This window comes from Pleurodeles waltl, chromosome 3_1 (genome assembly GCF_031143425.1).
Source record: "Pleurodeles waltl isolate 20211129_DDA chromosome 3_1, aPleWal1.hap1.20221129, whole genome shotgun sequence".
NCBI lineage: Eukaryota > Metazoa > Chordata > Amphibia > Caudata > Salamandridae > Pleurodeles > Pleurodeles waltl.
The window spans coordinates 513,535,004-513,558,207 of record NC_090440.1 but is presented as its reverse complement, the minus strand read 5'-3'; the positions used below and the strand labels follow the sequence as shown (position 1 = coordinate 513,558,207).

At 44.0% G+C, this 23,204-nt stretch overlaps 1 protein-coding gene across 1 annotated transcript in view; it reads left to right on the top strand.

Annotated features, from left to right (window-relative positions):
• The first annotated feature begins 4,093 nt into the window (after positions 1–4,093).
• The window catches only part of IGF1R (insulin like growth factor 1 receptor), a 649,229-nt gene continuing 630,118 nt past the window's right edge, over positions 4,094–23,204 (top strand). Inside the window, exons 1-2 of the mRNA XM_069222768.1 lie at positions 4,094–4,469; positions 11,873–11,968. Coding sequence (XP_069078869.1) covers positions 11,875–11,968 — 94 coding nt within the window. The 5' untranslated portion in view covers positions 4,094–4,469; positions 11,873–11,874. The remainder of the gene's footprint in view (positions 4,470–11,872; positions 11,969–23,204) is intronic.

Here is a 23,204-nt window from a genome sequence, read left to right as displayed (position 1 = left end):
ATCCCAGTGCCATCGTCTGGCGTAACTTGCTTTATTGCCGCCTTCCGGGCCAACGTGGTCACGGATCTGGGCCACCACCCTCAGAAAACTTTGGCAAAATCGTTGGGCTTATCACCTTTGGAGAAGTTCTTTCCCTTGGCAGGGCATATTCCTGGTATCCTGTGCTCTAGACCACAGCTACCGTACCTCTTTTCCTCCAGTCTTGGTGGTCGAGCCACATGCAGCTGATTGTAGCATCCTTGGACGGCGTCAACCCGTTCTTCCTTTACTGGGCCCAAATTGGCCTGGCCTGGTGCCGGACCAGATCGCGCTAGGGCAGCATCCATGTCCTCTGCGACTATTAGACAGATTGTGTGACCTTGCACGGATAAGTATTTCATCCAGCGATATGCCTGTATAACATCACGTTTGGGGAGGCACCGACAGACGTACAAGCTCAAACATACAGGCAGCAGCGGTATTCCTGAGCACCCTCTGACATCAGGGGGAGCGAAGACAGACGGGGATGTGCAGACAGACGGGAATGCGCAGACAGCTAGAACACCGGAAGAGAAATGCTTTTGCATTTCTCTTCTGACCGGGAGGTGGGGCGGGAGGGACAAGAAAGGAAAGGAAAGACCTTACCTTTCTTGTCTCTCACAGCATTTCTGCTGTTCGATCGCAATGCGATTGGGCAGCCGAAATGACCACTAGACACCAGGGAATTTATTTTTAGGTACTGTCAATAAGGTGAGCAGCCCCTTGGGCAAGGATCGCTCCCTAGGGGTCCATATTATTTTTAGGCCATTTCTGCCGCCCCTGGTGGCAGATCGATCTAATATAATTAGGCTGATCTGCCCCCGGTGGCAGAAAGCCCCTAGACACCAGGGATAATTTTTTTGTTTATTTATTTTTTTTATGTGTGGGGAGCAACCCCTTAGGCAAGGGTCACTCCCCGGGAAGCCAAATTATTTTTAGGCCAATTCTGCCCCACCTGGGGGCAGAAACCACTAGACACCAGGGAATTTTATTTTTTATCATTCTGACACATAAGGGGAGCGGCCCCTTGGGCAAGGGTCGCTCCCTAGGGGCCCATAATATTTTTAGTCCATTTCTGCCCGGTCCCACCAACCCCATGGGGGCAGATCGGCCTAATATAAGCCCCTAGACACCAGGGATATATATTTTTTTTTTTATTTTTTTTTTTTTTATATGTGGGGAGTGACTCCTTAGGCAAGGGTCACCCCCTGGGGGGCCAAATTATTTTTAGGCCATTACTGCCCACAGGGAGGCAGAAACCACTAGACACCAGGGAATTTTTATTGTTTTATAGTTACTCAGAAGGGGAGTGGCCCCTTGGGCAAGAGCCGCTCCCAAAGAGGGGCAAAACATTTGTAGGCCATTTCTGCCCCCACGGTGGCAGATCGGCCTAATATAATTAGGACGATCTGCCCCCAGGGTGGGCAGAAAACCCCTAGACACCAGGGATAACTTATTTTTTTGTTTATTTTTTATTTTTTATATGTGGGGAGCCACCCCTTAGGCAAGGGTCACTCCCGGTGGGGCCTAATTACTTTTAGGCCATTCCTGCCCCCCCCCCCAATTATTTTGGGTCTTGGTTTTACGTTTGGGCCATGAGAGCTTGGTAACTCTCAAAAATATGCCACTTGTAATGTTGAGGGTTGCGCTTTTTGGACTTTGGGACGCTGCCATTTAGAAACATCCACAACACCTAGACACATCTGAAAACTAAACATCTAGTTGATTCCAGGATAGTGTGCTTCACATACACCCCACACCATTTTCTTTCCCACAATGCCTTGCAAACCTCCAACTTTGCTGGGAATCACGCATTTCTACTACATTTTTGTGATGGAACCTTCCGGAATCTGCAGGAATGCACAAACCTCCTACTTCTCAACATTGTCTCATCTATACCGATAAAAATTATGCTGCATTTGTCAGACTAATTTTTTTTTATTTCAAACTGCCTTTTTGGACCCGCTTTGGTTCCCCTCGATTTCCACATGTTTTTGGCTCTTCCCTATCACAGGCACTTGGCCCACCTACACAAGTGAGGTGTCATTTTTACTGAGAGACTGAGGGGAACATTGGGTGGTAGGAAATTTGTCCCGGTGGGGTGATCCCAAACAGAAATGGTGGAAAATTTAGATTTTTTAGCTAAATGTGAGGTTTGCTGAGGATTCTGGATAAGAAAACATTGGAGGATCCACGCAAGTCAAACCTCCCTGCACTCCCTCTAGTGTCTATTTTTCAGAAATGTCTGGGTTTGGTAGGTTTTCCTAGATGGCTGCTGAATCCAGGAACAAAAACGCAGGTGCCCCCTCCCCACCAAAACAGGTAGTTTTGTATTTGATAAGTTTGATGTGTCCAGATAGTGTTTTGGGGCATTTTCTGTCACGAGACCTAGGAGTACCCACACAAGTGAGGTACCATTTTTATCGGGAGACTTGGGGGAAATGCACAGGTTTGGTAGGTTTCCCTAGGTGCCGGCTGAGCTTGAAGCCAAAATCCACAGCTAGGCACTTTGCTAAAAACAGCTCTGTTTGCTTTAGGAAAATGTGAAGTGTCCACGTTGTGTTTTGGGGCATTTCCTGTTGCGGGCGCTAGGCCTACCCACACAAGTGAGGTACCATTTTTATCAGGACACTTGGGGGAACGCTGGGTGGAAGGAAATTTGTGTCTCCTCTCAGATTACAGAACTTTCTGTCACTGAAATGAGAGGAAAATGTTTTTTTTTTTAACAAATTGTGAGGTTTGCAAAGGATTCTGGGTAAAGGAACTTGGTGAGTGCCCCACAAGCCAACCCATTCTGTAATCCCATAGGTGTCTAGTTTTTAGAAATGTCCTGGTTTGCTAGGTTTTCTTAGGTGCTGAATGAGCTAGGGGCCCAAATCCACAAGTAGGCACTTTGCAAAAAACCTGTCAAATTTCAATGTAAAAATGTGATGTGTCCATGTTACGTTTCCTGTCGCAGGCACTTGGCCTACCCACGCAAGTGAGGTACCATTTTTATCAGGAGACTTGTGGGAAAACAGAATAGAAGAACAAGTGTTATTGGCCTTTGTCTTATTCAACATTTTTTCTTTCCAAATGTAAGACAGTGTGTAAAAAAAGACATCTATTTGACAAATGACCTGTAATTCACATACTAGTATGGGACCCCGGAATTCAGAGATGTGCAAATAACCACTGCTTCTCTACACCTTGTCATGGCCCATTTTGGAAATATAAAGGTTTTCTTGAAACCTATCTTTCAATCTTTATATTTCAGCAAATGAATTGATGTACGCCCGGTATAGAATGAAAACCCATTGCAAGGTGCAGCTCATTTATTGGCTCTGGGTACCTAGGGTTATTGATGAACCGACAAGCCCTATATATCCCCGCAACCAGAAGAGTCCAGCAGACGTAACAGTATATTGCTTTCAAAAATCTAACTTCGCAGAAAAAAGTTACAGAGTAAAACGTGGAGAAAAACAGTTGGGTTTTTTGGACGTCAATTTTATTATTTTTAATTTATGTTGTTATTTCTGTAGGAAAACACTGTAGTATCTACACAAATGACCCCTAGGTGAATTATAAATTTTGTCTACATTAAAATGGGGTATGTCCCAGTAAAATGCCAAAAATGGGTTGAAAAACTGCGTTTTTTTATTCAAGTCTGCCCATTCCTGAAAGCTGGGAAGATGGTGATTTTAGCACCGCAAACCCTTTGTTGATGCCATTTTCAAGGAAAAAACACGAGCCCTCTTCTTCAGCCCTTTTTTCCCTTATTTGAAAAAACTAAATTTTTGCTGCATTTTGGCAAATTTCTTTGTCTCCTTCAGGGGAACCCACAAAGTATGGGTACCTGTAGAATCCCTGGGATGTGGGGAAAAAATGACTCCAATTTGGCTTGCGTAGCTTATGTGGACAAAAAGTTATGAGGGCCTAAAAGCGAAGAGCCCCAAATAGACCAAAAAATCCCTGGCACCTGAGAAGGAAAAGGCCTGGCAGCGAAGGGGTTAAACATTGGCAGCGAAGGGGTTAAACACCTCGTTTGAATCTGTGTTGCTGCGAGCCCTCGCGCAGGCGCAACATCGCGTTGGGGGGAGCGGAGACGGACACACGAGCTGAAACATGCAGTAAGCAGCTGAATGAAAAAGCACCCTCTGACGTAGGGGGTGCAGATTCGGACGGGGGAGCGTCAAGAGGCAGTACACCGGATCCTGTGGGCTCCGCTCCAGACTGAGCAGGATCCGCTCCGGGCTGTGGCTGTGCCCGGCGCAGGCTGAGCGTCTCCGGGAGAGACAGAGCGTGTCAGCAGCAGCGGGGCTGGCCGGGCCGGGCGCGGGGTTTGTTTACAGTCACGCTGATTCCAAGCTGGGTACGGGCGACCACCGCAGCCTCGGCCGGGCAGCCCGAAGGAAGAAAGACGCCAGCACCGAGGGAGCAAGCCGGGGCGGAGCGGTGACCTTCAGAGGCAGGTCTGCTTTTAAGAGGCGAGGGGAACGAGTCTGGGCGGGAGGGGTACCGGAGACAGTAAGGGGGCAGAGACATGGAGGGAAGAAAGGGAGAGAGCCTGGGGCACCCGAAGGAGGAGGAGACAGCCTGAGACAGGGGCGGTGGGCAGGGAAACACGGCAGGGGGAGGGGGCAGCGGAGACGGGCAGTAGTCGGAAGATGGAGGGGAATTGTCGGGGGCAGTTGAAGCTAGGCCGAGGAGTAGGGGTCCTAGGTCTTAGCAGGGACAGCAAGAGTAGATAGAAACAGCGGTGGGGGCGACAGCTGGGAGACGGGTCAGTCTGGAAGAGAGGAAGGAGGCAGTCCGGGACAGCCGGGAGATTGGGCAGCAAGGGGCAGAGAGGGAGAAAGACAACCAGGGGCAGTATTGGCCGGCTATAGATAGGAAGTAAAAGGCTATTATGCAGAGCTTTTAATAATTGGAGAGCTGGTCCAGAGACAACCGGGGCACAGATGAGATGATATAAGAGTAAAAGCTCCAGAGGCAGCTGGATTCAGAGAGTAGGTGGGAAAGGGAAGGCAGAGATGCATCAAGACGGCAACCAGAGTAGTGAGTTAGAGGGAAACCAAAGCGCATTGTGGGGAAATTGTCACCCTTGCCGGATGAGGGTACCAGAAGAGACATTTGGAGACAGCCGGGTGGAAAAGAGGGATATCAGTGTGTTAACTGCAACCAAATAGCGAGAGACAGAGGAGATGGGCATGTTGATTGAGAATGGGGAAATCTATTGTGGCCACCTCATTTGTGGTCATTACAGATACTGACTCCATTCCTGAACATTTCACATAAAAATCATTGATGACAGGTGGGTTAGTCTAATTGGGTCAATGGAGGCAAAGCAAGACTACAACATCCAGAGGGTATTAGACTAGCACACAAAATATGATGACTGGAAACTGTCCTTGATGGCTTGGAGGGTGTTGGTCACAATAGCGCAGGGGTGTCCAGACTGGGGGGCCACAGGTGATTCGGGGGTAGGGGCAGACCAGGCTCTGGCCACAAAAAGGATTATACAGAACAAATAATTATTGCATTTTTTAAAAGGTGACAGAATTTAACTGCAATGTTTAAATAAGTCTAGACATATTTAAACATTGCCAAGTTAATAGAATAATTGTGAAAAATTCGGAGGGGGGGGCAAGTGATTTCCCCCCCTTGCCGGCGGGGCCCACCATTAAATTGTTTGAAAACTGCTGGTATAGGGAAAGCGAATGTGGTTAATCCAGCTGCACTAGTTGGTCTCTGGTGTAATTGGATTTGTGGTGGCCAGTCCTCAAGTTGTGACTGCCTACAACCGAATACAGTGTAAGGATAATTAACTACAAGGAGAGCACCTTAGTTCAAAGATCATATCTTGATCCAAATGTCAAGTTCTATGTTGAGCCACATCTATTTCAATGGCATGAAAGAAGCTATTCAATCAAAAAGTGTTAAATACTCTGTATATTATTTAGCATTTTCTTTTATTTATTTCCTTTTATTTTAATTTCATGCAGACCCAGGCAAAGCGTTTAGTTCCATCCTGGGAATTTCATCTGAGCCTATAAAAACATACATCAATACCAATCACTATCCTATTGTGATGATAACATCTAAAGCAGTGGTTCCCTGTCTGTGATCTGGGGATCCCTGGGGGCCTGCGTAGTCTCCTCAGAGGGTCCGCGACTGCTTTGAAAATTAAATAATATTAACAAATCAGGTCCCCAGCTTTCAGTAATGACTCAGTAGAGGGGTCCCGGATACTAATATTGATTCAGTGGAGGTCCCCGGTTTCCAGTAATGATAAAGTGGGGGGCCACAGAAGTCAAAATATTGGGAACCACTGATCCAAAGTAATACTGTTTAAAAAGTACAAAGTTCAATATTTACATAGTTAAAATCCACACTCACAAGCATTCCTTTGCCACTCATCTATCCTTCCATCATAGAGTATAACTTCTTTGCGCCTTTAAAAGTCATCAAATATATTTCACTGTATCAATTTAGTCGCTATCATGAACCACCCTTAATATTCTCATAATACAGATCTATAACCTCACGCCCATCATGCTGTCATGTGCAATACCGTAAGTTTCATGGATGTCACGTACATAATATGATGTGTTCTATATTGTCTAGTTATAATGTTCTCTTAATTTCTTTCTGCTGGTTCAATATGTAATTCAGATATATGTATTACCTAACTTATTATTCATATTTCTGGAAGTATTAACATCATGTTTTACAAAGATAATTCCTTCATAGTGAAACTCTGTTTGATCAATTAACATCCCCACATGTTCCACTACTGCATCGGTGCTTCATCACTCATCAATACGTCATATTTTCACCCACAATTTTAAATGTTTACCTTGTCTAATTTACCAGTTATCTTTGTAGAGCTTCATTCCTGCTAAGCAACAATCATTTCAACAAGATATGTTAAACGAGCGAGCAGCACAAGCCTTAAGAATTTACCATTTTAGAGTCTATTGCTGAATCTCATCGTATAACCGCAAGTGCCCTCCCACAGGATGCGTGGGCACCTTCAGTGTGATACAAAAACGTAACACGTGACATTATGTGCACACTCTCTCCCCTTGCTTCAATGTTCTGCTATGAGCATATACACCTCCCCCTACCCCACCACCCCCAAAAAGACGTGTATACTTTGGTTGGGCGGCTCAATTATTTCAACAATACAGATACTTAAATCTTGTGACGCTATGTACGCATATTCCTCCTTACCTTTCTACTTTTCACCAAGTTGTTCAACAAATAGGCTAGTGTTCTGGTAGCATCTCTGCTTTCCAGCATTAAACTGCAGCTCTCTCTCTACCAACATTTATAGTCCCTCTTCTAGTGCCTGTTCCATGCCTTACAGGGATTTACGGCACTAACCAGGACTCCGAGTATCACTATATAATATTTCTGTTACTCACATAGGATTATTAAGTATTTCTAAAATCTGGACTATACCCATATCTATTTGTATATACATTTACAATACTATCCCAGACACCAAATGTCACAGGTGCCATCATAGGCTATCTATCTCAATATTGCCTATATTTCTCATTGTTTTATTCCAATATATCTATCTATTTCTATTGTTAGGACGTAATAATTTTCTTACATTATATAGTATTTCTTTCACTCACAATTTTTTTTTCGTGTTTATGAAATATACACTATACCAATATCCTTCTATATAAATATGAGTAACATTTTCTACTAATTAACTGAAATAGATATATAGCTATATATCTATCTATCAGTATAGTGCACATTTTAGAAATACTTCATAATCCTGTGTGAGTAACAGAAATATTATGTAATGTAAGGTAGTGCTCACGCCTTTGTGATATAAATAAATGGTAATACTGGTACAAACAAGGGAAAGCATAGGCAATATTGAGATGGATAGTCTAAAATGGCGCCCGTGATACTGGCGTCCTGGTTAGTGCAGTAAATTCCCATAAGGCAGGAAACTGGCACTAGAAGAGTACTATAAATGTTGGTAGAGTGTGGGCAGCAGTTTAATGTTAGCAAGCAGAAATGCTACCGGAACTCTGGCCCATTTGTTGAACAATGTGGTGAAAAGTAGAAAGGTAAGGAGGAGTGTCCGTAGATAGCTGCACAAGATTTATGTATCTGTATTGTTGAAATAACTGAGCCATCTGACCAAGGTGAGCACATGCTTTGCAGGGGTGGGGGGAGGGCATATGATCATAGTAGAACGGTGAAATGAGGGGAGGGAGCGAGCACATGGTGTTGCGTGATACATTTTCATATTGCTGAAACAAACTTGGTGATTTGATCAAGGTGCGCCTCTGTCCTGTGGGAGGGCACTTGCAGTTATATGGTGAGATCAGGCAATAGACTCTAAACTTGTAAATTCTTAAGGCTTGTACTGCTCACCCATTTAAAATATCTTGTTGAAATGACTGTTGCTTAGCAGGGACGAAGATAATTGGTCAATTAGACAAGGTAAAAATGTAGGATTGGGAGTGAAAATATGATGCATTGATGATATCGATGAATGATGAAGCACTGTTGAAGTAGTGGAATGTGGGGTGTTAATTGATCAAATAGTTTCACTATGAAAGAATTATCTTTGTAGAATTGTATGTTAATACTTCTAGCAATAAGAGTAATAGGTAAGGTAATACATATATTTGTTTGACAGACTGAACCAGCAGAAAGAAATTAAGAGAACATTATGGTTAGACAATATAGAACACGTCATATTATGTAAGTGACATTCATGATGCTTATGGTGCTGTGCATGATAGCAGGATGGATGTGAGGTTATAGTTAAGTATAATAAGAATATTAAGGTTTGTTCATGAAAGCGACTAAATTGATATTGTGAAATATATTTGACTTTTAAAGGCATGAAGAAGTTATAGTATATGATGGAAGGATATACGAGTGGGCAAAGGAATGTTTGTGAGTTTGTATTTGAATTATGTAAATATTGAATGTTGTATTTTTTACACTGTATTACTTTAGATGTTCTTATCACAATAGAAATGGTGATTGGTAATAATGTATGTTTTTAAAGGCCCTGATGAAATTCCCAGGATGGAACAAAACGCGTTGGCTGGGTCTGCATGAAATGGAAAAAAAGGAAATAAATAAAAGAAAATGCTGAACAATATACTGAGTACTAGACAATTTTTTATTGAATAGTTTCTTTCATGCCATTAAAATTAATGTGGCTCAACATAGCGCTTAAGATTTGGATCAAGATATGATCTATTGATCTAAGGTGCTATCCTTGTAGTTAATTATCTTTAGAGGTTTATTTAAGTCCTGATATGCTGCCATACCGCGGACATGAAAGGTGCCATGATCCCATTCTAGTTGTGGCTCAGTATATGGGTCGGGTCAAACACTTTTGCCAGGGTTGATTTTGGTTTCCAATCTTACCCTTGTTAAGCCTCATGGAGTAGACTTGAGAGTGGGGCAGCAGAGATAGGCGAAGTTAGACATGCTTGGGAGGAGAAACAGTAGACAGGAATAGACAAAGGATATCCATATAGCAGAAGAGACGGACTGCAAATGTAAATACATGGGTAGCAGGAAAGACAAACTTAATAATATAGAGAAAGTTGTGAGCCTCTCAGTGCGGTAGATGTGCAGAGTGACAGCAGCAGAGGCAGGCACTGCAGGGGAAGAAGTGGTACACTGAGCGCTAGTTGCCTGAAGATAATGAGAGCAATGTGGGTAAGCAAGAAAAAGGCATCGGCGTGAGGTAGGGCATGGTGGAGGCAACCAACAGCAAAGGAGTAGCTGAATGCTAGCAGTTGGAGAGAAGGATACTGAATGCAATGGGGTGGGGATTCTGAGAGCACAATAAGTACAGTGGTGAGCAAGAAAAGGAGTGATATGAGAGCAGGGAATAGGCCTCTTAGTCGAAGGAAATACTGAGAGCAGACTGGGGAGCTGGTAATAGATGAATATTTAACACTACAGCAGATGGAGATAGGTATACCAAGTGTAAGGTGGTGGATGGAGAAGTAGTGAACAGAATTGGATCACTAAGCGGAGAGACAGACTTGTGGAGGGTTGGCACTATGAAGTAGAGGAACATACTTGGTACAGAACTACGGCCAGTGGCAGGACGTAAAGTGTGCAGAGCTAGAGACAGTTGCAGCTAGCAAATGGATTTACTGAGCGCAGACCTACGGCCAATTTCAGAGTGAGTATGGGGGCATTGCGTACCCAGCTCTGGCAGCAAGAGGAGGATATAGCACGTGCAGAGTCGAGGCCAGTGGCTGGCATTAGAGAGATATACTGGATGCAGGGTTGGAGACAATGACGGACAAGAGGGATATAGGGAGTCCAGAATGTTTTGCTTTAAGGAGGCAGCTGAAGGATATAGTGGATGTGGAGATGGTGCAAGTGTTACTCAAGAGCAGGATATACTGAGTATAGAGTCGTGGATATTGGAAGGCACTAGAGGGGTATACTGATTGCAGAGGCGGCGCCTGACGCTGGCAGCAGAGTGATGTTCTGCTCATAGAGCTGGTTCTAGTGGCATACCGCAGACAGATGTTTAGAGTTAGGACTAAAGGCAGGCTGCAGTAGGGTGTCTGTGGAGAGTCACATTGAATGAATGGCTTCAGCAGAAATGTGTAGAAATGGTACTTGTGGCAGCAGCAGATGGCTATAGTGAGTGCAAAGTTGGGGATAGTGGCTGGCGGTGGCGGGATAAAGCGATCACAGAGTTGGGGGTCATTGGCAGGCAGTCGAGGGATGTACTGAGTGCAGGGTTGGAACCAGTGAGCCATGAACAGGCATCCCAGCTGTATATCGAAGACAGAGTTGAGACCAATGACAAGCAGCAGAGCTGTGTACGGAATGCAGGGTTGAGCCAGTGACAGACTGCAGCGCTATATACTGAATGAATGCACAGTCGCGGCCAGTCTCTGGTAACAGAGCTGTATACTGAATACAGAGCTGTGGCTAGTGACTGGAAGCAGAGTTGTATTCTGAATGCAGGGTTGTGGCCAGAGACAGGCAGCAGAGGTGTATGCTGAAGAGTCGGGGGCCAATGACCAGTAGCATAGCTGTATACTGAATGCAGAGTTGTGGTGAAGCCCAGGCAGCAAAGGTATACACTGAATGCAGAGTTGGAACAGACAGCACAGCACAGCTATATACTGAATGCAGAGTTGGGGCAAGTCACCGGCAACAGAGCTGTATACTGAATGCACAGTTGGGGCAAGTCACCGGCAACAGAGCTGTACACTGAATGCACAGTTGGGGCAAGTCACCGGCAACAGAGCTGTACACTGAATGCACAGTTGGGGCACTAACAGGCAGCAGAGCTGTACACTGAATGCAGAGTGGGGCCAGTGACAGGTAGCACAGCTATATACTGAGTGCACAGTTGGGGCCAGTGACAGGCACAGAGCTGTACACTGAATGCAGAGCTGGGGTCGGTGACAAGCAGCAGAGGTGTATTCTGTATGCAGAGCTGGGGTCGGTGATAGGCAGCAGAGCTGGGGTCGGTGACAAGCAGCAGAGGTGTATTCTATATGCAGAGCTGGGCCCAATGACAAGCAGCAGAGGTGTATTCTGTATGCAGAGCTGTGGTCGGTGACAAGCAGCAGAGGTGTATTCTGATTGCAGAGTTAGGGGCAATGACCAGCAGCAGAAGTGTACCCTCTTGTTTTAGGGAGGGGGTTCCGTGTCCTATACAGTGCCGGGAAGCATCCTACCCGGCACTCCATGGATTGCTTCCCGTGTCTAAGTGGGGGCTCTCATTAGCTGTTCAGAGTTTAGCTATTTTTTTAGATAGAATTTTTGGGGAATACGTTGCCATATCATTTATTTTCTTTTTTTGCATCTGCTGATTGTTTTGTCTGGACAAGAGGAATGACGCCTGGAGCTGGAAAGAGGTCTCTGACCTTACGATGTGGTTTCACGCTTCTCGTCTGCATTGTCCACCTCTGGCCGGCCAGTGGAGAAAGTGAGTATTGCCTCTTTGTTGTTGTGATGGCACCTGGCTTAAGGTCAGGCCGCGCTGTTGCAGTTACTATTTGCTTGTAGTTATTCTATTCAAGCTGGCGCCTAAGCACATTTTCAGTTTTTGTATTCTAGTTACTATGCTCTGCTTGGGGTCCTGTTTACAGATCTAGTTGCATGCTTACATGCTTTAATTATCTTACCTTGTCAGAATGTAAGTGCCTAGAAACATGCTTGTCCGCACCAAATGTTGCAGAGGAAAGTGGATATTTACATATATTAACATTGTTGCCCCATCGCGTTTTTTGTTTTGTTTATGTGTATGTATTTTATTTTTCTTTGGTCCCAAGGGCCACTTCATATTAATTGTAGGAGAGGTTACGTCTTGCAAAAAATATATTTGTCCCTGGGGAAGTGGCACGTGTAGGACGATGCACCTTGTAGTGTGAAGTGTTTATCATACATAGCTTTATGATGTGCGTTCCTCGGTGGTGGTTCCTGTTGCATGTCACGCCTGCGCGAGGCTACAATAGAACGTTTGTCTTTGCAGGTGGTCTTGTGTGGCTTCTGTACACATAACCTTTTTCCGTGTGGTATGGACGCGTGCCTGTACGCAGTTCGCCTGGCTGCGTCTGTTTTTGGCGATATGGGCGTTGTAATGTATGTATTTGTCTCTGCCGTGGTGTTCAAATGCACATGCTTTTTTCGCACGATTTACGGCGCACGTCCGTGTCCCCAGAGTGGGATTTGATGGTTGGCCATAGCGTAGTTTTATTGCAGATGCGCATTTTTCTCTACCGAGGCTGATGCGTGCTTCCTTTGTAGTGTGAGTTGTGGGTACGTTTTTTTTCTAGGTTTGAAGTGTTTTGCTTGACTTTAGGCTTTTGAATGGTGGATGTATCGAAATGCATACGCCACACCTGCATGTTTTGTGCTTGTGAGGTGGGATGAGAAAATGCTGCCCTAGCCTTCTGCACTGCACCCTGCTGGGCCACTTATTAGGACCCGTCCTCTTAATGTGTTTATTTACATGTGTACGTCAAAACAGCTCACTCACCTTGGCTACAAAGGTGCTACTTTACAAGGCGATTATCACAGCGCTTTATAAGATAAACCGAGCAACGGCCGTGTGTTCTTGTGCCAGCAGTTAGAAGCACATGCCTTTTGGCGGACATTATCTTTATGGAACCAGGGGCTCGGAAAGCGCATTTTTAACGCAGTGGACCAAAACTTCCCTGGAGTAACCTGATATGGCCTATTGGGCGCTAGCGATTCCTTATTAGAGAAGTACTCTCTAGATACTGCTCCAAGTGGCGCACATTCCTGCGCCTTGAGATGAGCTAGTTCTCAGTGACCGTGTACCTTTCAGTTATTTATTTAAAGAAAACGTATGGTTTTGTGCTCCCGTACCCTCCCTCCATTGGTGCGGATGAGGCCCACTCAGTCTCACTGCCAGTTAGCTGTTTAATATTCTGTACAATCTCAAGCCGCTGGGATCATGCTTTTGCGTGTAGCAATCAGTTTTTCATGGTCATGCGCAAACTGTGTGCGTGGTGGGGGCGACCCCCCCCCCCCCCCCCCCACACACACACACACACCTTTCCCCCAGGGGGTGCCCAGCCAGGAGGTGTCCTGGCTCTGACATTGGGAAACTAAGCAGTGAAAATCCCACGGCGTGTGTTTTTTTTTTTTTTTTTTTTCCCTCTCCAAAGCAGTCTCCTGTCAGGGGGCGGCGACGGCTTTCCTTGCCGTCTCGTTCATTGCAGGTGAATCATGGCTCTGTTTTGATAAGTCTGCCGTCAGCGGCGAGGAAGAGAGGCGAGAGAGCTCGTCTCGACATCTTGGTGTTTACATCCCGGAGTGCCACTGCTGCGCAGCCTCTATGCTTCCCCCTTGGTTTTCCATGGCAGGAGCCCCCTCCCTACCCCTCCCACACTTTGTTTTGAACGGAAGAGTACGGAAGATTGTGTGCACGCCCCCTTCAGTGCTTGGTGGGTGGGGGTGGCAGAGGAAAGCCTTGGCGCCGCTGCTGTCGACATAAAACAAAAGCCCTTTCCCTTGCCCCTTCCAACCAGCAGTCCGCCTTGCATGGAAAAAGGAACTGATGGCAGAAGGTGGCCCTTAATTCTGGTGACCTGTAGGCATTGTTTACGCCACATAATAGCAGTAGCAAGAGGGGGCACATCTAACGCGCTACCTGCAAACCCTGCTCACTTCTCCTTGGAAGCAGCACTATATTGTGTCATTGTTGTCCTTCATGCAGTACATGGTCGTGAATTGGTTTTCCTCCGTTTGTTTATAAATGCGCTTTTCAGTACCTGGGCTGACGCGGGGCAGCTGTCTAGCAGTCTTCTGTAGAATGCTTTCGCCCTTTGTCACAGACCTTTAAATTTGAATTAAAATCTCTATTTTTGGGATGATATGGGACTTTGTAACATGGGCCGATGGCTCTGGGTGTCGTCGGGCCAGCCGCCTGGCGGTTGTGTTGATGTCTTTCGACATGGCAAGTAGTCTCGGCTGTGTTTACTTCAGGTGCCAGTTCAGTCTTTCGCCACCCAGGTGGTGTTCATTTCTGCCATGCTGCTTCTAAACTGTCGCAGCCATGCAAAGCTAGAACCGAAAATGTGTGCTCCCTTGACCTTTTCCAGTTTTTGCTACCGCTAGGCCCAGTGTTCGAGGACAACCTTCCACCTCACCCGAGGAGGCAAAGAACCCGTTTTAAGATTTCGGATGCTATTAAGTGTGACTGACCTCTTTTCTTCTGTTTTTCTTCTCATTCACGGTCGCTTTAATCAGGGCTATTTTCACACTCCTTCTTCAAAAACACCTCCACAGCGAGGATATTTTCTCTGCCATCAGCCCTTTTATACCACCCTTGTCATTTCTGTATCGGGCAGATACATTAATTGTCTTTGTGTCTACCTGCTTTGCTAACCGGTTTCGGGATAATTTCCCTGCCTGCCTTTGTGCCCCACGAACAAAGGAAACCGGGGACAGCTTGGAGCAGTCGAGGACATGTTTTTTTCCAACTTACGAATGTTTAAGTCGTTGGTTTTGTGGCTATGCCCCCCTTTCAGCTGTTAGTCATTTATAAGTCAGGAAATACAAATATTTAATCCTTTGAAGTCTGTCATGCTAACGTCGGCACAATGCACAGAAATGTTTAGTCGAGCCTCTCAGGTTGCAGTGTGTCGTCCAGCCTTGCACCCACAAAGAAAGAAATCCTACCCAACCTGCGGACCCCCCCCAACCCTCCCCAGCCCCAAATGTATGAGTCAGTCCAGGAAATAAATTCGTTTTAAATGCATGTGCTGCTACGTCCGGAGGCACGGTACTTTTATGTGTTTAGTGAATTAGGTTGATGGACTTAATGAAAGCCTGCAATCTTCAGGTTTGTCATTGGTGGGGCTGTTTTCAGATTTTTTTTTAAAATATATATTTTAAAACCCTTTCATATCCTCTGCCACTCACATTTCCACTGAAAGCGCGCCTTACGTAAATTAAATTACCGTTGTTTCCCATCAATTATTTTAGGCTGTACACCTTTATCTGCTCTGACACGTGAAACGGGTGGACAAATACAGTTTTATTGGTTCTCTCATTGGAAATCAAATAAATGCGTTTTTTAGGCTGGATAATGTGCTTCTTCAAGCTTACTGTTCATCAATGGAACACTTTTACTAAAATAATTGTATTTAGAACGTATGAATATTTCACTTTCGTTGGTTTGAATATGGAGTGTTAGTGTTGGGGCACTTTAAAGGTGCCACATGAGCGTATATTTAGCCTATACACACTTGATATGTTGGGAATTGAAACAGCAGCTCGTCTGCAGAATGCCACAGTGGGCATGGGTTAGTTAGTGGCACGATAGTTTCTGGTAGCTTGGGGGTGCCATTTAACAAGAAAGCTGAGTAAATACGAGAACTACCCCAACCCACCTCTCTATGAACAGGAAAGAGAGGTGGGGGAGAGGTTTTATACTTTATCAGTAACAGCAGTTATTTTTTGTAACTGAAACAGTAACGATTGATATATGGACTAAAACCTTAAAGTGACATCGAATGCTATGTTATTCAACTAACATTTTGCTGTTGAACTAATCACTGGCTCAATATATGTAGTTTGACAGATTTTGTTTCAAGAGTGGATAGAATGTTCTTGTCATATTATTTACAGGCTAGAACTGCTTGTCTAGTTTCAGGTCTCTTGCCTCTGGTGATATTTGTCGAGGTGTATTTGTTGTTGTTGCTGGAAACCTATGCTTGTAATACGTATCATTTAACTTAGAGGTAGAAGGGCGGGTTGTGGGGCTGATGTAAAACTTTTTTTAGAATAGTCGATCAAATTGATGTAGATAAGTACGACCTTTTTGTTTTCAACTGGTAGGTTACTGGTCAAATGTTGAATAATAGAAAGATATATGTAAATATATATATATATATCAGGAGAGCTAGAAGAAATACGGATTAGAAGTATTAAAGCTGCATGACATTTTGAAATTTCCACTTTCTAAATTGTTTCCTTTTTCATTCACTTCTCTTAAAAAAAAATTTCCCTGGTGAACATTGGGGATTTTTACCCTGGTCTGTCCAACACAACACCGTATTTTCACATTTACTTATTTACTTACTATCTTGCTTTTAAGTACTTCAGTTTGCCTGGGTAGTTGGCAGTATTTTAATGTAGTGCTCCATTTCTTCTTTTAGAGAGTTCGTTTCTTGAAGTTGTCAGCAAGTTGAGTGATTTTTCTGGATGTTCGAGTTCCTTGGGTTTAATTTATTTAGCTGGTTTAGTGAACACCTTCTAATTGAAACAATATGTACTCGGTCACAATAGTGAAAACGCACTTGATAATAGAAATTGTAGTGATGTTTAGCAGCAGCTTTCCAGTTGAAATGTTGCACATATCAGTGATACTTTTCACAAAGTAACTGAAGGTCTGGTTAATCAAACACATAGACCCTGCAATATTTTTTTTCAAGAGCGTTCTTAATTGCTGAATGGTTCCAGTGTTTTACAAACTGCAAACTAAAGACATTTTCAGTGTGTGGTTGTAAAGTATTTGGTGAAGCAGAAGTTTTTTGTGCAGTAGATACACAATTTAGTTTATGCTCCTGCTGCTAGCGCTGAAATATCTGACACAATTCTTTGTAATCCAGGTGAAGTATTTGAGCTGCGTGATAAGATGCACAGTTGATAAACAGTTGCATGCAAGATATGGAAATATAGCATATTATAATATATCATCTTATTACACAAACTAGTTTTAAGATTTTCTCTTTGTTCCTTATTACTGGACTTCAAAAACACATCATATTTTCGAACATAATTTTAAGATATGGGCCCACATATACCAGATGAGTGTTTTTTTAGTATTTGTTGTAATACCATTGTATTGACTGCATACTTTCTATATTTAGTAAGTGGCGTTGGTGTTTGTGCTTAAATTGGTGTTTAAGAAACACAGAAATGTGCTAAATATATCTCTCAGAACCCAGGTCAGGAATGTGGTACCAAAGGACCAGTAAGTAGATGGCATGCGAGGGAAATGCATTCCCTTTTCAACTACAATATGCATACACATTTTTTTTCATTTCATTAGCAGTTATAGAATCTCACTTTATTTTCTACTCCCAAAGATAAGACATACTATGCCATATGATCCATTCTTAACATTCCCACTGTATTTCATTGTACTCTTGTGAATTCTGTTCATGTCACTGATGTGAAAAATAAACAGTCTGCAGAGCTCTTGATGGCTTTTTGAGGAGGGGTTGTTTTATACCCTAAGCTGAAACTGCAGGGTACATTTCAGAACAGCAGAATTAGTGCGGTTTTGGGAAACCATATATATCCACCATACCCCCCTCCCGAATGTTTCACCTTAATGAGAAAGTTGCTTAAATTACCAATACAACTCAAAATACAGTTCGGAAGCGTAAATGAATTACAGATGTTGCACACAGAGTCCTTCCTTGCATGGCCGAGAAGGCTCTAGGGTGCCCTTTCCATTGAACATAGTGCATGAAAATGGCTTAGTCCAAAATAACATGCTTTGGCGAAAGCCTCATTTTCCAGTTTTGTGATTCATAAATTCTTATATTGTCAGGCGAGACACATTCAGCCATTAATGTCCTACTTGGAGCGCAGGTTTTAGTTTTACCCCATATATTTAAATGATTTATCTAATCAAGGATCACATCAATAAATGCAACAATTTGTGACAAGAATCCTATAAATAGTTTTTCATCCTTTTTGTAATATTTTGGTCCATGGTATAGGCTCTTTGCCATCATAATAGTCACCCTTTTCCCAATAAATATAAGCCATGGGCTACATTAGAACCGGTCAGGTAGTTTTGGCCTCCAAGGGTGCACCTAGGGGCAGTGGCATACGCTTGTCAAGTCTTTGTGGATTTTCACATGAACAGAATTCACAATCAAATGTTGTATAGTTGTGTGTAATTTCGGTGTGTGTCTCTGGTTCTTCTTGTGTCAGGATACATTTTCCAGGGTTATGCCACTGCACCATCACACTAAATTGATCCTTCAGCACAGTTGGTGCACATGGCTAAGACTAGAAACTGTATATTTCTGGAATAGGATGCATTTCTGTACCTGCTTTTTTGACCGGATAAATCTTAGAGCAGTATAGCAAGTTTTTCCAATTTATGAATGTTTGTTTAGTTTTGGAGATGAATATTAGGTTTTTGTCCTAATTTTATTAGATGGATTTGCACGTTTTTAGGTACCCTTTTAATGTACTGTTATGGTCCAAATATGGAAAAGCACCCCCTCCCCCCAGTATGGGGGGGAGAGCGATCCCTTAGAGGTCGGGGCTGCCGTGGGCCGGACCCTCCTCAGTAATTGGGCGTCAGGCTGGCCAGGTACTTCCGCCTCCTCGCCTTGCGAGGTGTGGGGGCGGAAGTAGCTTAGAGTGGTGTATGTTGCGGCTGCGATCAACGATCTGGTCTGAACCGCTTCGCGCCAGTGGGGGGCTACAAAAGCATCCCCCCCCCCCTCAGAAAGGCTCGGCTTTCTTTGTGGCGCAGCGGTGGGATCGACCAGGCGGGTATGTTCCATAAGGATATGGTGCACTTGTTAGATGAGGGTACAGGCCAGTTTATGTCTGATGTGTGGTTCTTCTCTCGCAGTTTGTTTGCGGGTGGAGAGGGCGAAGGACCTTTGGGGCCCTGGTCGTCCTTGTGGCAGGAGAAGATGTACTAAAGTAACCTAAAGAAACAGAGGGGTCCCCAAGGCTGGGGCCCCGGGATAACACCAGAGATAGGATCCTGAAGTCCTGGACCAACCTGCAGATGCACACACCAGATTAGGGGGTAGGGAGCCCAGACCGCTGGGGTGGCCACGGGGCTCCCGCACCTGGCCGCCCTGTTACACCCCTTGGCAGATTGGTGTTTGGAGAGGGGGTGGAACCCTGAGCGTGTGGGCAAGGAACGTTAAAGTCAGGGTAGCCGCAAACCCTATGGATACAGGTGAGGTACAGTTCACCTGTGTGGTCCAAGGGAGGTTCAGGATAGGAAGGGATCCTGTCACAATGATTTATGGTTACAGAAAATGTACAAATACAGTTGTTATTGTAAATATGTTTTCAAGTTTATTGAAGTGATTTATCACTAAACGTGTGTTATCGTATCAACAAGTAAAAGTTAAATAAAACTTCTTCCAACAAAATAAAGTTGTCGGTTTGAGTATGACCGATGGGGTGTGGGCCTGCTGGTGGTCTCCGAGTTCTATCTTCTATTGTTTGTGCTATGCTTTGGGGTTCCTGCTGGTGAGCTCTGGGTTTCTAGGTAGATCACCGAATTTGATGTTCATTCATTGTAGAACATTTCCAACACACTGTTGGGCACTGGTCCAGAACACCCTTGAAATCTATTTGGAGCCCCTCATTCCAGCTCTGATTAAAACGTGCTTGTGGCCAATTTTTGTTTTCCGGCTGTCCCTCTTTTGGAATGATTGTGTGATTGTAGTGCACTGTATATCGAAATAGCGTGATTGGAAGAAGACACAAGGTCCTTTTGGTGCCATCGGTCTTCAGGCTGCCAACATTTCTGTGCTTTGCCACTGGGTGATGTTCTAAATGTACGTGCAGCCCTTGCCAGTGTTGTTGTCAACACTGATCCCTTAATCACAGGAGCTGTCCCTTAGCTTTAATCCCAACCAATGAATGACTAAAAGTCAGTCAATATCAACTTCCATGGTTAGAGACTGTTAGTGCCACTATACATAGAGATTTTTTCCATACTTTCAGTTGAAGAAAATACTTTCTTTGCTGTGTGATTGTACTTCCTTACTTAGTAAGTGTACTCGGGTCTGTGGCGCCTCACCAGCACAGTAAGGACCGACTGTTAACTGTGCACTACAATACTTATTAATTTTTATTGCTAAGGACACATTTATGGCGATAGATTTAATGGTGCATATCTGATTTGATTATCCCTGCCACTTTGAAAAAGCAGTTAAAGAAAACAACGCGTTGAAATGGAATTTGGTTTAGCAATATCGTATATTAATTGTGGAATTGTAGAAAATCATTTTACCTAACAAATAAAATATGCGGGGTGAACATGTTTCCTGTGGGGTTGGTTACCTGCCTTGGTGTTCATTCGTACTGTATGCATTGGCATGTGACTGTCGTTTTCGGAAGAACAGTGTATGTGAATGCCTACGGCAATGAAAGAATGAATTGTGTTTTTGTGTCTTTATTTTAGTGCCGAGTGTAAATGTGGGGCGAGCAGTGGGGAATAAAAAGGCAACGTTTTTGTACTTTCTGTGGTACTTTTGAGGCTATTGCGCCCATTGGATAACATTTGTTGTGCCTCTAAGAACAACTTGGTTGCAAAAACTCCTCTGTTGCTGCAAATCGTAGAGCCCGATTGACAGAATATGCATCTACAGAAAGCTACTTCCCCAGCATGGAACTTGGCACGGTGCGTTATCTTCAGTTTAAGGGACCATGAGTGCTGCCAGTGAAGGGGCAGGACATGGACATTGAAAGGCATTGACAGAAAAAGCTAGTAATTACATAGTAGGTCTTCTCAAATCTCCCTTTTTACCACCCCTAGTTTTTATATGTACACTTGGGCCTAAAGTTTGGTGTGTTTTCTCAGAATTCGTCCTACACAAAATTGCCGTATTAATGCACATTTATTTGAACGTCTCAATGTTTCTCGGGACAACTTTCAAGCTGTGAAAGAATGTAAGACACAGTTGCTTCAACACCTCTCTCTTGCAGGGGGCATAAACATAGAGACCTGTTGGATTTGACCTCTGCTCTCTAGTGCCTTTTAGAACACGTTTTTCAAAAACATGTTACTACTGACCTCAAAGTTTTTTTATTATGCTTTTTGCATATATGTAGGTGTGTGTGTGTGTGTGTGTGTGTGTGTGTGTGTATGTATGTATGTGTGAAATATAGTTCCCCGAAGAAGTGTTGGTCTTAAAATGTATCTCATCTGGAATGATGCAGCATTTTCACTAGGTTTGTGGATTGTCGGTGATGGTCTACATGAACACGTTTGGGCAGCAGGCATAGTGCTTGTAATTGTACAGCTTGTAGAGATTTACTATGAGCACTCTTGAAAGTCTTTGGGAATTGTAGAAAATGAGAAATCTACTTGTAGCCGCAAACCTACTTCTAATGCCCGTCTGGCAATTAAAATTCTCTGTAAATTGGACTCTTATTTCAAAGCCAGAACCTCGACCCATCCGTGTATATTTTTCAATTAAGATACATTATGAAACAAAACAGATGTGAACTGAGGGTATGATTAGATAGTGTCCCGGAACATAGGACATTTATTGTACAAGACGTGTCAATAAAACTTGTTTCCAGGGAAGACCTAGCCTAGCAGTTCGGGCTGGACTGTTCCCATGGGGAACAGGGTCAAGACTGATTTGCGTATGGCTGGGTCCAAACTGGAATGGCATGGGCAGCAAAAAAACGATGGATTTAGGCCCAGATCACTGTACTGGGGGTGAATGTTTGACAATGTTCAGCATTCCGTCCATCACTTGTTGTTTTTGCTTTGTCGCCCTAAGTGGGAAGGGTATGCCCAGACGTGGGTCCCCTGCTTCCCATGCCACTGGATTCAAGCTAGCCTGGCTGATGAGGGGTGAAACCCCGAAACCGGTCCCAGGATGCTTGTTTCCAGTCCAGGGAAGACCTGGCCTAGCAGTTCGGGCTGGACTGTTCCCATGGGGAACAGGGTCAAGACTGATTTGCACATGGCTGGGTCCAAACTGGAATGGCATGGGCAGCAAAAAAAAGGATGGATTTAGGCCCAGATCACTGTACTGGGGGTGAATGTTTGACAATGTTCAGCATTCCGTCCATCACTTGTTAAAAACATGTTAATAGTGACCTCAAAGTTTTTTATTATGCTGTGTGTGTGTGATATAGTTCCCCGAAGAAGTGTTGGTCTTAAAATATTTTCACTAGGTTTGTGGATTGTCGGTGATGGTCTACATGAACACGTTTGGGCAGCAGGCATAGTGCTTGTAATTGTACAGCTTGTAGAGATTTACTATGAGCACTCTTGAAAGTCTTTGGGAATTGTAGAAAATGAGAAATCTACTTGGAGCCGCAAACCTACTTCTAATGCCCGTCTGGCAATTAAAATTCTCTGTAAATTGGACTCTTATTTCGAAGCCAGAACCTCGACCCATCCGTGTATAATTTTCAATTAAGATACATTATGAAACAAAACAGATGTGAACTGAGTGTATGATTAGATAGTGTCCCGGAACATAGGACATTTATTGTACAAGACGTGTCAATAAAACTTTTTGTCCAGTCCAGGACTGTCACCAGGAGAGCTGGTTCCAAGCCGAAGTTACTGGGTATCGGAGTAACCATGTATTGTGTACTTTTTCTTATGTACATTCCTTGAAAACCTCGATTGGATCTGGCCCACCTGAACCTATGTTGGACACCCCTTAATTAGTTTAGAAGGTTGGCTCTTGTGCCCTTGTATTGTGCATGCAGATTGAAAAGGATAAGGTAACCATATTTCACCGCGTCACTGGGTGCAACATATTTCGGGCAGCTGATTGCATGTAAACGCAAATGCATTACAATTGTACAAGACTGGTTCAGGTCAATTGAACCAGTTGACAAAACGTCTAGATTTCATTAGTTTGTGGTATGAAAAACTGAACTCTAATTTGGTGTGCTAAATCCTAGGGAATGGATACATAGTGGACTCTTGATACTGC